This window comes from Danio aesculapii, chromosome 19, assembly GCF_903798145.1.
Source record: "Danio aesculapii chromosome 19, fDanAes4.1, whole genome shotgun sequence".
In the NCBI taxonomy this organism is placed as follows: Eukaryota; Metazoa; Chordata; class Actinopteri; order Cypriniformes; family Danionidae; genus Danio; species Danio aesculapii.
Window position 1 is genome coordinate 36,056,279 of NC_079453.1, and position 14,754 is coordinate 36,071,032.

The following is a 14,754-nucleotide window of genomic DNA, read 5'->3' on the forward strand; positions in this document are numbered from 1 at the left end:
TTGGTAACATCTTCACAGGATAGCGCTCATTATACTTCAGCCTCCACATCAAAGTTCCTGAAAGCAAATAAGGTCAAGGTGCTCCAAGACTGACCAGCGTAGTCACCAGACATGAACATTATTGAGCATTACTGGGGTAAGATGGAGAAGGCATTGAAGATAAATCCAAAAAATCTTGATGAACTCTGGGAGTCCTGCAAGAAAGCTTTCTTTGCCATTCTAGATGACTTTATTAATAAGTTATTTGAGTCATTGCAGAGATGTATGGATGCAGACCTCCAAGCTCCACTGCAGCATGACTGTATATTCAATACTGTACATTATTTCTGTGACAAGCCTTTTGTCTAAGCAAAGTCAGACCTTACTGTCCTAATTAAATAATTAAAAATCAAGGCATGATCATATTTTATTTTGGTAAAATAAGCATAATTTAGAGGCTTTTCCTTTCATATAAGCCACTTCTGATACAAAAATAATCAACTAGAAGTCATGTTCCTAAAACTTGGATAGACGACAAGACTTTTGTCAGTTAGTGTACATGATGTCACAAAATATGACCCTAAAAACAACAGGATGCTCAAGCTTACCCATTAATTTTTCACCATAGTCCTGATATGGCATATTAAAGTTCAAAACAGGCTACAGAAATGCCTGCAAATTGCAGTTGATATTAAAAAATATATTACTATCCTTTTTTATTTTGTAGTGAGTGCTAAGTGAACCAGGGCTAAATTAATCCTTTTCTTTTTGGTCTGGACTTGAACCAAGAGAAGTAAACAGCCTGAATTATGACTGAATTGAAATACCAAACGTCTCTTTCTAGTGTTCGTGTATACAATAGGCAACGTACAGGGTTTATCAGAATGACAAATTTCACATATAACCTTGCAACAATCAAGTACGCAAGATTGGAGTTCACCATGTTAACAAGGTTTAAATCTTGTAGTTATACTTCCAAAACAGGGAGAATTTTAGTATTTCTAAGAAAATACATGGACAGTCTTTAAGAGCACTTTAATAGGAAATTTCCAGGATTTACCATCATGACAAGTTGAAAACTTGCATATAACCTTACAGAAGTGATTTGGTTACGCCATGTTAAAATCTTGCAGCCATGCTTTCAAAACGAGCATTTTTAGGCGTTTTAGCATTTGCTGTGGTGTCTTGAGTAAATTATTTTCTGTGGTAATCGAAAGCATGCCACAGATGTCGTCGAGCTAAACTGAAGCCAGAAAACATTCCTTTAATGTCTCAAGGATGAATGTCATTGGTTTCAATAAAGGAAGCGCTCAATAAAAAGGAGCACTTTTCCCTAAGTGAAACACACTATTTCTCCTGTGAATGATTCACGCCTGGTGAGTCTATGGCCCTTACGGCTCATTGTACATCTTATCCGAACGCTCATCTGTCCTTCAGGCACTGGAAAAAGAGGATGTGAGCCGGATTTTCAATTCTCTTACCGTCACTTATGCCTGTAGGTTTTTACAAGAGGATTTGGCATTCGTGGGACGCGTAGTGCTTTAAAAAAAAGCCAATAAAAGAATTATAGTTAGCTTGAGATAAATCACTCCTGTGACATTTCATTACTAGAAAAGAGCCATTTATTGTAATACAAAGCGATATGTTTACATCATACAGTACTTCATAAATAGGACATTATTTTGTGTTTACAGGCCGTAAGTAATAGAGTTAAAATTCAAAAGAACGGAAGCTGATTTAAGGGAATGAGAAAAAGGCTCCCATCATCCCTCATCTAAACAGCAGCACTTTTTAGGCCTGCTGAAGACTTTTCAGCAGTTCAGAAGACATAGTTAGTCTTGTTAGATAGTTATATAGTTAGTCACTGCTGAATATCAGCAGGTCATAGTGCAGATATGTTGATGTCGAAGATTTTGACGACATGATCAGCACCAGCGCTTGCTAACTGGACCCAAGCTTGCTCTTCATTGCCATCCTGTACACCATGGCCACCTCTTCCCAGCCTCGGCCTCCAGCGCAGCCTCTTTACCACCATAGTGTGACCCTGACTGGGATAGTTGGTTAAGGAAAGTATGCACTTTTGGCACTGAATTACATTTTTAAATTCCATTTTTTCCTCCCATTTCCTATTCAGTAGAGCAATTTATGGAGAATTTACCAATAACTTAAGTTTTAAGAACCCTATAAAATATTTTACATTTTTACATCTCTAATTGAACCTTTACTGTGTATTCACACCAAAGGCAGGGAGAGCATCAACGAAGCTGGAAGTCATTCATTTTCAATAGGAGCAGGCGGCAATAAGCGGCGAGGAGAAATGAAATCAAGTCAACTCTATAGGGTAATGAGCTATGACATCGTTCGTTGACAAGCAATCAGAATGTAGAAGTCCACCGCTTGAGAGGAGCCCAGAGAACACAGTCCTATGAACTTTGGTTCCGACCACAGTTGTTCCCAAGGGTTGGATTATTGAGGTCGTCGGATTTCCAATTACTTATGTTTTCTTAAGCCCTGCTCACACTGTGAGATTTCAGCCACGATTTTGTCATCCAAGACAAATTTGGTAAATCCTAAAAGATTTCTGAAATCCTAGGCTAAAATCTGTGATCTTTGATCGTTAGTTTGACATGTTCAGAGACAGTCCCTTAGTGCCCATTGCAATCAGATTTTCCCTCCGATGAAGTTCTGGCAGTGTCAGAAGATTTCAGACACTTTCTTGCAGTGTGATGAGCATCAATCCCAAGAACCAATAGGAGCGCAGAATTAGTTTTCAGTTCTATGTCAAAACTAAGTGAGTTTTTCCTTTATTTTAAGGAAAAATTCACTTAATATTGACTTAAGTATGAAAACAAAATATTTTTTACTGTCTAAAAAAAATGCTCCTTGAAAATTTAAGAATTTTTAGATATTTCGACTAGAATTAAGACAAAAACTACAAGTAAGAAATGCATGCTTTTTGCAGTGCTGAAGATGCTGTAGTTTTGAAGATGGTGTAATGAAATGACTATTAGATCAGCTCTAGAAATAAAAATTTAATGTGTTCATGTCCTCAATTTGTAAGACTGACAACACAGATTGCATATAAACCAAACTGCTTCTCAAAAACACCCAGAAGGTGCAGATCTCACATTTAAAGACTATCTTTTCGGTTTTATACAACAGTCCAAATCATGATCTGACAATGTGTACAGCACAAATTTGGACTTATTCATCCCAAATTTCATCAAAAAAAAAACTGAGTGGATTTCACAATTCTTTGTTTTCCACAATGCAAAAATCTTAGGGCTCAAAGGAAAGCCACAAGCATGGATAGACATTGATTCAAGTCAACACGAATCTCCCCTTGCAAGCTGTCTGAATGTTTCACATCAGCTCTGCCTGTCCGAATACTTCCAGTGGTGAATATACACCAAATTCAAAAAATAATCCAAGCAGAAGAAACACATGAATCAATCTTGCTTTCCAAAACTCACTGCAATGCATCTCCAAATTCCACTTCTCGTGCCCCCAAGGTGAGTGACTTCTACGTGAAAATGCCTACACAGACAGTTTATCAATTACACCTACAGAAAGAGAGAGTTTAGCCAGTCGGGACTCAATCCACTGTGGGGGAGAGAGATACAGCTAGCGAGAGGCTCGGTGCAAACAGAATGCACAACACGGCCTGGCCTCTCTCTGACACCTCATTCTCTCTCTTCACGGATCAATGCGGAAGCGGCCCACGGGAGCCCCCGTATCAACCTGAAGCTTCTCCTGAGCAGCGTGGGCCAGCTCAGATACATGCGGCCCTTTTGTTGTCAATTATACCACCAGCGCCGGTCTCCGGGAGGAGGTATGACTGTCTTGTTTAACTTGAGATCGTGTCACTTTTAGGGAGAGTGAGGAATCGTGAGATTATTTATAGGGACACACGGGGCAATTTAACAAGGCAGTGCGAGTAACTATTTAAAATGTAAAAGTATCTGCAAATGTAAAAGTATTTTTGGGATTGCAGAAAATGTATTTGAAAAAAATTTATAATTTTTTTAATGATCATTAGGACTAAAAATGAAGAAATATTAATGTTCTAATATTTTGCTGTAAAATAAAACCTTCAGTACCATTTTTAAACAGAATATTTTTAATAACTATATTCTAATAACCAATCTTTGCCATGATGACTAGAATTGGGTCGAAAGACGATGTCGCGATCCTCCGCCCTGCCCCCGTTGCAGCAGCTACCAACTTGCGTGATACACACAGTCCGTTTACACTAATATGTCTTAGTTTTAAAATGGCATTTTAGAACGAAAACCATCCACGTCCACACTGGTGTTTCATCTAGCATTTCTGAAAAGCCCTCCTTCTACACTATACCGCTAAAAACGCACCTCACGTGACCACACACACACTCTGTCATGCCCTCTAGCATATTGCGTATGTCTGAGCTCCAGCAGTCAGCAGGTGCTTTGAGCACAAAACCCCAGAGAGCGGTGCACGACGGACTGTTTATCAAGGATGTCTGCTGGATCGCTTCTCAATAAAAGGTGTTAAACGTGATTTAATTAACCTGGTCTCTAACGTCTCTTCGGTCGTTTGAATTATCAGGTAACGTGTCACAGCGTCAGTACACTGCTTCAATCTTTCGCTTTCAGACTTGTACATAGTAATTTTAGCGTAGACCTCAGATACTATTGGTTGGTTCCTGTTGGTTGTGCACCTTTTTGACCAACCAAGTTTGTCGACACCATTATAATGACACAGATCACTCTGCCTATTCATGCCAGAGTCCCACGGAAAAAAAGTGATTGACAGGTGTTCATTTGTGTGTAACTTATCTTCATTTATTTGTGATTTGGTTATGGATAAAACAAAGACCATGCGGGTCAGGTAGTTGAAACGGTAAGCTACAAATAATTAATTCGCTATTAATTAATTGTTTATAAATAATTAATTCAGCGCAGCCTACGATGATGATGCCATCGTCCGTCGCGATGTTTCACATTAGACATCTTACGATGCCAAATTGGTCTACATCACCCAACCCTAATGATGACAGTACATAATATTTTACTAGGTAATTTTTAAGATAACACTTCATATTAATTAGGGTAATTAGGAAAGTCATTGTATAATGATGGTTTGTTCTGTAGAAAATTGAAAAAAAAATTGCTAAAATGGTTTTTAAAAAACTGAATATGAAAAATATATAATGTCGACGCCAATAGCCTAGTGGTTAAGTACGCCGACATATAGCCCCACCATATGCTTATGGTGACCAGAGTTCGATTCCCAGCTCGAGGTCCTTTGCCGATTCTTCCCCTCTCTCTGGTCCCCATGATTTCCTGTAAATTCTCTACACTGCTCAATCCATTAAAGGTTAAAAACCCTAAAAAAAACTATTATTAAAAAAAAAGAAAAATATTAAATAGGAAATACTGCGAAAATGTCCTATATCCGCTGAATATCACTTGAGAAACATTTGAAAGCAAATAAATAAACATTGCACAGGAGGGTTAATAATTTTGCCCTAAACTGTGTCTGTGTGTGTGTGTCTGTGTGTCTGTGTGTGTGTGTGTGTGTGTGTGTATGTATATATATATATATATATATATATATATATATATATATATATATATATATATATATATATATATATATATATATATATATATATATATATATATATATATATATATATATATATATATATATATATATATATATATAAGAACATAAAATAGGCTCATGCATTAAACTAAATTTGCAGCTATATACTGTATATATGGACGGATGGATATGTATTTTTGATATCTTCCACTTTAAGTAGAAAAGCAAAACTTAATGAAGGATTTAAAAAAGACAGATAAAAGAAAAAAAGATTTTTTTTTTCCATCATTTGTGCATCCATATTGTCAAATGCGTTCGATCAGCCACTAAAGACCATCTATTTTTTCCTCCTGACCCAATTCCTAAACATAATAGGTTGTTAAAATGCACAAGCCAAATGGGATTTAAACTTTTCTTTCCTGAAATCATAACTTTGTTTTGCATCTTAACACAAGGTGTAAATAAGTCCCAGGAGTACAGGGAGTTTCCAAACTCCACTTCAAGAGTATAAAAAAAGTGCAAAGAAAGGATACCAAGCATCGGTTTCTTTACATCTGCTCCAGTCTGATCCAGAAGACAGATCCTCTGATGGCTTCCATTTATACAGCAAAACCTGTCCATTCTCTAGACCTACAGCTAGCAAATAACTACACATGCAAGTAAGGATTAGTAAAAATTTGTCCCAGAGAGATGACACTAATTTTAATGATGACCTCACATTGTGGGTAACGTTACCTCCGGTCGGAACATAGAAATGGGCAGACAGACACGGCAGTGGCTGAATCTCCAACATCCAGAACAGAAGAACAGGAAGTCACACATGCATCCTCACCCTCCCCGACAGCAACTCCAGAGCCAGCATGACCCCAGATGATCACCTACAAACACACACAATAAGGTAAAATGGCTGAGCACAAATCACGAGAGGAATGCAGGAATACTTTCAAGTTGCATGCCGTCAATGATTTATATTTCCGCTGCACATTTTTTTGTCACAAAGTATTTAATACTACTAAATAGTGAAAACAAGTTTAAAATCTTGACCCTCACAAGTAAGTTTTTTTTTTTTTGCTCTGATGAACACAATATAAAAGATATAAGGAAGAATGTTGGAAACCTGTACCAGCTGACATCTACAGTGGGAAATACAAATACAATGGAATCAATGGTTACAGGTTTCCAACATTATCAAAATATCTTCTTTTGTATTTAACAGAGCCAAAAAACTAATTAAAACAAGTCAATGGTGAGTAAACGATGGCAGAATTTTCAATTTTGGATGAACTATCTTTTTAATGCAAACATGTTGAGATTCCCTGATAAGCTAAAACAAGAAAATAAGTAGCCAACCAATGTTTGTTTTCCTAATGTATTTTCAACTACATTTTTTTTTTTACCACAAACAGCACTAATCAAATAATTATATTACAATAAGTAGAAATAATGCAAACGGATTACTTTAATGAAGACACATATACCATTCAAATGATAAATGAACAACCTCGTTTAACAAAATTATTTTGATCAAAATTAATGATTGATTAAAATCTGTAAATGACAAAACAGCTGCCATGCCATCAGGAACAGGACCTACCTTTTTGTCTCGACTTGATGTCACAAAGTACTTGTTGTCAGCACTCCAGTCACATGACCAAATGATGCGTGTGTGAACTGATGTGTCCTTACTAGTGTTTGCATAGAGAGAAAATTTCACCTCTGGGGGGAAAAAATAAATAAATACATTTAAAAAAAGTAAATACAAGTTATAAAAAAAATACATCTGTATAGGCTTCTACCAGTAGATATTTCTTGATGTGATTAATTGCTTAAGATTTTAAATCACCGACTAACAGTAGCCTATATGGTTTTATCACAGTATTAAGCTGCCAAAAAAGGTACATTAACAGGTATAATTACCTTACTTAGTGTAATGATTAAGAGTTTCTTAATGCATTATTAGTCATTAACATGTACAGGTACTTTAGTTTCATTAACGGTTAACAAATGGAAGCTAAATGTACAGAGATAATAAACCAAAGTCTGCAAGCATTGGTGCTGTGATGAACAACCACTGCCAACACAATATGAATATTCTTAAATTCTTAAAATTCTAAAAAGACACTCTAAAAGTTTAAATAATAAATGATTATTCAAAATATTTTGAATTGCCCACGATAATGAACAATACTCTGCATGTTTATCACCATATTATGAATTACTGAATATCAGCACATCAGTATCGATGCTAAATAATAAAATGCAGTTAGTAATGCACTTTTTTGCAGTAATTCCCAGAAATTTGCAAGCGTTTTCTCTTGTTAACTGCAGGGAAAGAGTTAAATGAAATAATTTTTCAATTTGCCGCACATCATAATATCAGCTATACATGTAAAGCACAAATATTGTCCAATTTGGTCACATCCAGCAGCCGTCATCTGTGAATAAATCTGTCTGTTCCATTGCTCCCTTTGTTAGATGTTTCCAACTTTCTTTTGCAGTCTGAAGCGATGTCACAGGATGTTTCTATTTCATCTTAGCTAAGACTTCACATGTAAGCCCACCCTATTCCATGTAATGTTAGGATTGTGAGGGCACAGGTGAGACAGTTCCAAGACACTTAAATACATCACGCATGCTGCATGTGCAACGTCTATAAGTCATGTAAAACAATTCATTGCAAACTGAAATTAATGTAATTTGATTACATGGTTTGGAATTGAATGTTTTATGAAATTATTTAGATTTTTTGTGATTAATTTGCGTTTAAATTAAGAATTTTGCAGGATTGCAAAAAAATAATAAAATAATGCGAATTTTGCGTTGGACTCAACGATTACAGAATCTCAAAAAACTAGGGGGTCTGTTTATTACTTTTTCAAACCACTTATTTAAAATGAGCTGAAAAAACTAAATTCTTGAGGGTTCTTTGGAGATAACAATTGTCTTTTAAGTTCAATCCACTTAAATTTGTTAAAACAATTAAGCTAACTTAATCAATTTGTGTTGAGATGACATGAAGCAGTTGTGTGGAACCCAGCATTTTTTTACAGTGTAGACTAATTTAGTGATGGCCTAGAGTCCAGTAATCGAGGTCATCACACCCTGGCTATGCCACCTTGGCCCGTAACCCCTCTCCATGCATGTGCCCCGAAACACACCAATACACACGCCTGCCTCTGCTAATTAAAGCTCAGGCAGCCGCATCTGGCCAGTCTCACACTGACGAGTCTCAACTCATTAGCCAGAAAACAAAAGAGAGGCGGTCCGACAAATGGAGAGGAGGCAGCAGGGGAGGCAACTCATCTCCGTGATAGAGATTTCTCCACACATGACACTGTTCGACTGCTCTCTGATCAGCTGTGACACTGAATAACCTCTCCTCGTCTGCAGCACACAGGCTGTGAGTAATACCCGCCTCAACGAGAACGGACTGCGCCAGGCCTCGGACACGTCACAAAATGGAGGAAGAAAAACAGACGCTCCTCTAGTTATCTTGTGTCAACAGTGATTTAGCCGCGTTTTCGCGGAATACTCTTGAAGGGCGGTCACTGGGAGGCGCTAGACGACTGCTGCTAAATGCCAGGAGAATCTCAGGGCGGTCAAACATCTGCAAACTCTCAGTGTTGACAAAGAGAAATGGAGGAGGCTAAAAGCTGTCTATGAGTAAGGAGCTCGATAAACCCTGGAGGAAGCTGTTAGAGTATCCATTCATCTTGCTGGATCTTATTTCTTAAGGGGTTTTAGGTATAAGGCTGCACGATTAATCAAAATAAAAACAAAAGTGTGATTTGTGCAGTTATCAAACAGGACCAGCAGGGCAGCATGTTCTTTTACATGCATGTGACTCATGATTCGCAGTTTTCAGTGTCTCAGAGAAGTATGGTTAAATCCTGGTTCAGATTACATAATTTTTTCCTCTTTTTGGCATTATTTGCTCGATGTAAGGTGTCACTGACATTCATAAACCACAAATGGGCCTCTGGACACAAGATTGAATCATTTCTTCTTGTGTAGCATGGCACACATGCCATGTCTGCGATGCTTTACGAGGTGACACTAAACAACATGAGAGCATAATCTCTTCCATAATCAGCTTTTAAAATGGCAAAATGAAAGAGAGAGGAGTGTTTTAATGAAATAGAAGAAAGCTTTGTGAAGTTATACCAATAGTACGCTTGTGTGACATGTCATCACGGAACTACCATGACAGATTAAAAAGATAAATATTAGCATGTCGTATACGCAGTAGTGGAAAGAGTACTGAAAAATCATACTTAAGTAAAAGTACCATTACTTGCCCAAAAATGTAGTGCAAGTAGAGTAAAAGTATCTGTTGTGAATATTATTCAAAGTTTGAGTAAAAAGTAGCCCTTTCAAAAGTACTCAAGAGTATCTGTAGTAGTGTGTAGCTGTAAAAAGCTGATGCATTTAAATGTAATTTGTGGATGCGTGTAAACGTAACATTCTGTAGTGTATTTAGTTATTACCCAGCAGGCACACTACATAATGAGACGTTAATATTAGGTTAGATTTAGGTTGTGATGTCATGTGACCAAAATTTTTTGTCTTGCCAGCATCTAGTGAGAATGTTATTTTGATGTCCTGTAATGACGTCAAATGACATTGATATTTGGTTGATTTTAGGTTTTGTTGGAAACTCATCAGGTTTCATCAGGTCAAAATTCATCAGGTATGGCAACCAAAATCCAATGTCTGATAGACGTCACAGTGGTAACGTCAAGCTGTAACATCATTAGATGTTGATATTTGGTTGATTTTAGGTTGGACACTGACGTCAACCAGATTTTCATTTCCAAACAAAACGCAACGTCTCCATGACGTTGTGGTTTAACATCAATCAGACGTCATTCTGACATCTTGTGCCTGCTGGGCGTTTAAGGCCATCATTAAATCTCGGTCATCATACAGTAAACATCCATCACCTTCTCAACAGTGACATGCATCTAATCAGTCTCTGGGTCAATGCGTGTAAATATTTTGGATGACATCATGGACACTTAACGCTTCCAAACAGTTTGCTGAATTTATATATCGCCCATGTCTTGAGGTAGTTCAGTATGATGCAATTTGGAATAAAAGTACCGATACAGCACTAAAAATGTACCCAAGGGAAAGTAAAAGTAGACACTTTTAAAACTACTTAGTAAATTACAATTTCTGAGAAAATCTACTGAATTACAGTAATTGTAGAGTATTTGTAATTAGTTACTTTACACCACTGCGTATATGTCATGCAATGATTGACATCAAGATTTTATCTAGACAAAAATCACATAATCTGATATATTCTGACAGGAGTGACTGTCGCAACAGACAAAAAAAATTGTAATTGATTATAAATGGGTCTCAAATTTAACTCATGTCTGTGTCTGCTTTTAAGGTTTTAAATAAAGAAATTGAGGTCATTTATAATGACAACAATGTACTACAAATAGAAAAAAAAAAGTTTTTACAAACTTTGAACTAAATTGAATTTTAAACTTTAGTTTTGTTTTAGATTTTTTGGTAGCACTTTAGTTTATGTCACAATTCTTGGTATTAACAAACCAATAACTAATACTAGCTTTAACTACCAAGTAGCTGTTAATTAATAGTTGAAGAGTTTAGATGCAAGAACCTCTTAAGCGCCACCTGGAATTTTCTTCTACAATAAGCATTTCTCTCACCCTTTTTTGTTTCCATTCACTTATTTTATGTTAAAGGCAATAAAAAATAACACTCTGCCATAAAAGTGAAATTACTGAACCTAGACATATGAGCCTGAAAGAAATGCTCATTTTAGAAGGAAATTTCAGATGGCGCTTAGAGGTTTTTGCATGTCAACTCTTCAGTTAGTAATGTAGAAACTGGGTTTAGGTTTTGGGCAGGATTAAAGATGCAGAATAAGATCATACTTTATAACTATTAATGAACTGTTAATATCTTAATAATAGGCAGGTAATAAGCCAGTAGTTAATTGTAGAGCTAAAGATCTTTGCCCAAACCCAAATGAACCCGACGGGTTTGGCCTTAATTTCTATCAATTTAGATGGGGTCGGGTCAGGCTCGGGCTTGTGCGGTAAATGAACAGTGATGTGATGCATTTCAATCACTCGCTACATTGAAACCGCCATCATGGAAAATGAAATGGATGTTCTTGGCTGGTGGTAGATGATTAAACGATCCTATCCAAAACTTGCAAAATTAGCCAGATCAGTAATACTACTATATGCATCCCGGCCAGCACCAGCAGTGAAAGGGTATTCAGTGCTGCTGGACGCACCATCAGTGAGCGCAGCACCACGCTAAAGCCATCTACAGTTGATTCAATAATGTTCCTCCACAAAAACATGTAGCCTACTCTTGGTGAGTAAAGGGTTATTATAACTAAATTATAACTAAATATCAATTAAACCATAAATGCATAATCTAGACAGAGTATATAGTCTAATGTTGGCATTATTCTTTTAATATTCAGCTTCACTGTCGCCTTAAGGTCGGATTGTGAAGAGAAGTGGCAAAACAAATCCTGCAAAGCCTTTATCTTAATTTCGCTATTGCTAAATATCCGTCATAATTTAGAATTCATTTTAATTTAATTTGTTAGGAAATACTTATTTTTATTGGTGTGTTGGCCAATTTAAAGGCTAAGTATGTATCTTGGCCTATTTAGAGTGCTGAGATGTTACAGAGGACTTATTTTATTTCTTTGTTCAAACTTCTAAGTGGCCTATACAGTACGTTTGTTATGAATACATTATGTTAAAACACATAAACAACTCATGCTTTGTGTATGTGCACATTTGAATAATGTCGGGCTGTAAACGGGTTCGGGCTTTTAAAAAGCTGTCAATTAAAATCGGGCTCAGGTCCTGTCTGGCCTAACTTTTATGGCCCAATCAAAGCTGTAGTTAAAAGCATGAATTATGACCTAAAGTAAAGTGTTACCGATTTGTTAAATTGAAACATTGAAATGATCGCAAATGGTTATAATTTGCAGGATACATTTTTAAAATCGCTATTTCATTGAATAAAAACTAATTTCTATAAAATCTCTAGTTTTACACCAGTCAAGCAACTGCCACCAAATAAATAAATAAATATAAAATGTATACAGGTCTAAGAAATTCTACATGAAACAGGACACCATCTATACTTCAATAAAATATTATTGTCCACAACATTCCTAAACCTGGCCTCACGCATCTAAAAGAAAAGAGAGGAAATGATGCTCACCTGTATCCGAGTCAGGGTTTCCTCTTCTCCATAATGACCATGTGCGGTCTCGAGAAACAGCGAGCAGAAGCTGTCCATTTGGGGAAAAGGCCATCTGAGTGATGGTCAGGCTGTGGCAGGAGAGCGACTGAAGCTGTTTCCATGATGCCGTGCTCCACAGAAGAATAGATGCATGCTCTGCTTTAGAGGCCTGTGACAGAAGACTTTTTTTAACAACTTCCAAAAGCTCACATTTTCAGCAGAGCCTGTCCTCTTTTTCTAAACCTCAACCGTAGGGCTCTGGTCCTACATTCAGCTCAGCCAGCAGTGCTAGAGGATAAACCTCATGTCCACAGCAAAGTCATCTGAGCCTGCAGGACCCCAGCAGCAGCCCGACATCAGCCCTACTGAATAAACCTCACAATCTCTGCTCGAGCGTGAACAATGGCAGGTGACACGCAGAATGTGCTTTCACTCGGAAGAGCTTTGTGCACGATCAGCGCGGGTTTGGCGGAACCACGGGGGCCAATCCAGGACACAAAACCAATGATCTCCTTTCAGCTGTCTCTGAATGTGTGTCACGGCGGCCGGAGGGCACGTAGGGCCGGTTACCAACCCTGGTCAGAAGAGTTCAATGCGTTTTGAAGATGACAGCTGGCTCATTACACAAAGAGAAGGAAAATTAACTGACACATGGATGTAGGGTCAAAATTGGGTTGAGCTTGTTAGCAAAAAAAAAAAAAAAAAACAGTATATGGGTGATTTTTAAAATCGGGGGGACATTTTGCATCTCCAAGATAAATCTATTATTTTTGAAAATCTAAATTTTATGAATAACAACATGCATCATATCGCTAAAAAAAAATGACATTTATATGTTAACGTAGGAACGTTAATCTTCAATCATTCATTTTCTTGTCGGCTTAGTCCCTCTTTTAATCCGGGGTCGCTACAGCGGAATGAACCGCCAACTAATCCAGCATTTGTTTTACGCAGCGGATGCCCTTCCAGCCGCAACCCATCTCTGGGAAACACATACACACTCAATCACACACACACACACACACACACACACATACACTACGGACAATTTTAGCCTACCCAGTTCACCTGTACTGCATGTCTTTGGACTGTGGGGGAAACCGGAGCACCAGGAGGAAACCCACACGAACGCAGGGAGAACATGGAAACTCCACACAGAAACGCCGAGGCTCGAACCAGTGACCTTCTTGCTGTGAGGCGACAGCACTACCTACTGTGCCACTGCGTCGCCCTTCATTAATCTTGAAAATATTAATTTAAAGACTCCCACTATACATATTTTTTTCACCTTCTCTGCCACCTGAATTCCACATATGACGGGTAAACATTCACTCCTTACATTCAGCTTCAAATATGACAAAATAACTTTAAATATATATTATTTTTATTATTTTGATTTGTCTTTATGAAGTCAAATAAACATCTATTTTTCTATAGTTCAGTAATTTTAGTTATAAAATAATATTTTGTTTGTGTCTCTAAATTCTGGTCAACACAGTTTCATTGATTATGAAAAAACATAATGATTCGTAAAGCAATGTTATAAAAAAACATGTCACTTCCTCTGCCGGGAAACAGGAAGGCATTGAAGCATGTCTTTATTCTCTCATTAATTTGTACAAATGTTTAGGATAGCAAAAGTAGATTATTTTTTGTCAACTCTGTTATTGTGAGGTTTCAGAGAACTTCGCATTCACTTTAAAAAAAAATAATGATGGAAATGCATAAAATTGTGTTTTAGACATGCCAGATGCTACTGTATTTGATTTGAGGTTAGCATCTTGAGCTACAGCCCAAAAGGACATAAAATGTCAACTTCGTTATCGATTAAAAAGTTTAACAATAAGTTAAACATCAATTAGTAACAAAAATCAAATGTTCCCCATCATAGTTACGCATTTTTCAGCCAGTTTTACTGGAATTATACAT

General features: G+C 37.1%; 1 protein-coding gene across 1 annotated transcript in view; it reads right to left on the reverse strand.

The window, feature by feature from the left end:
• Positions 1-1,833: 1,833 nt before the first annotated feature.
• elp2 (elongator acetyltransferase complex subunit 2) overlaps positions 1,834-14,754 on the reverse strand; it is a 48,051-nt gene continuing 35,130 nt past the window's right edge. Inside the window, exons 18-22 of the mRNA XM_056479552.1 lie at positions 12,805-12,994; positions 7,163-7,284; positions 6,304-6,446; positions 6,102-6,215; positions 1,834-2,027 (exon numbers count right to left, since the gene is read on the reverse strand). Of these exons, the coding sequence (XP_056335527.1) occupies positions 1,862-2,027; positions 6,102-6,215; positions 6,304-6,446; positions 7,163-7,284; positions 12,805-12,994 (735 nt within the window). The 3' untranslated portion in view covers positions 1,834-1,861. The remainder of the gene's footprint in view (positions 2,028-6,101; positions 6,216-6,303; positions 6,447-7,162; positions 7,285-12,804; positions 12,995-14,754) is intronic.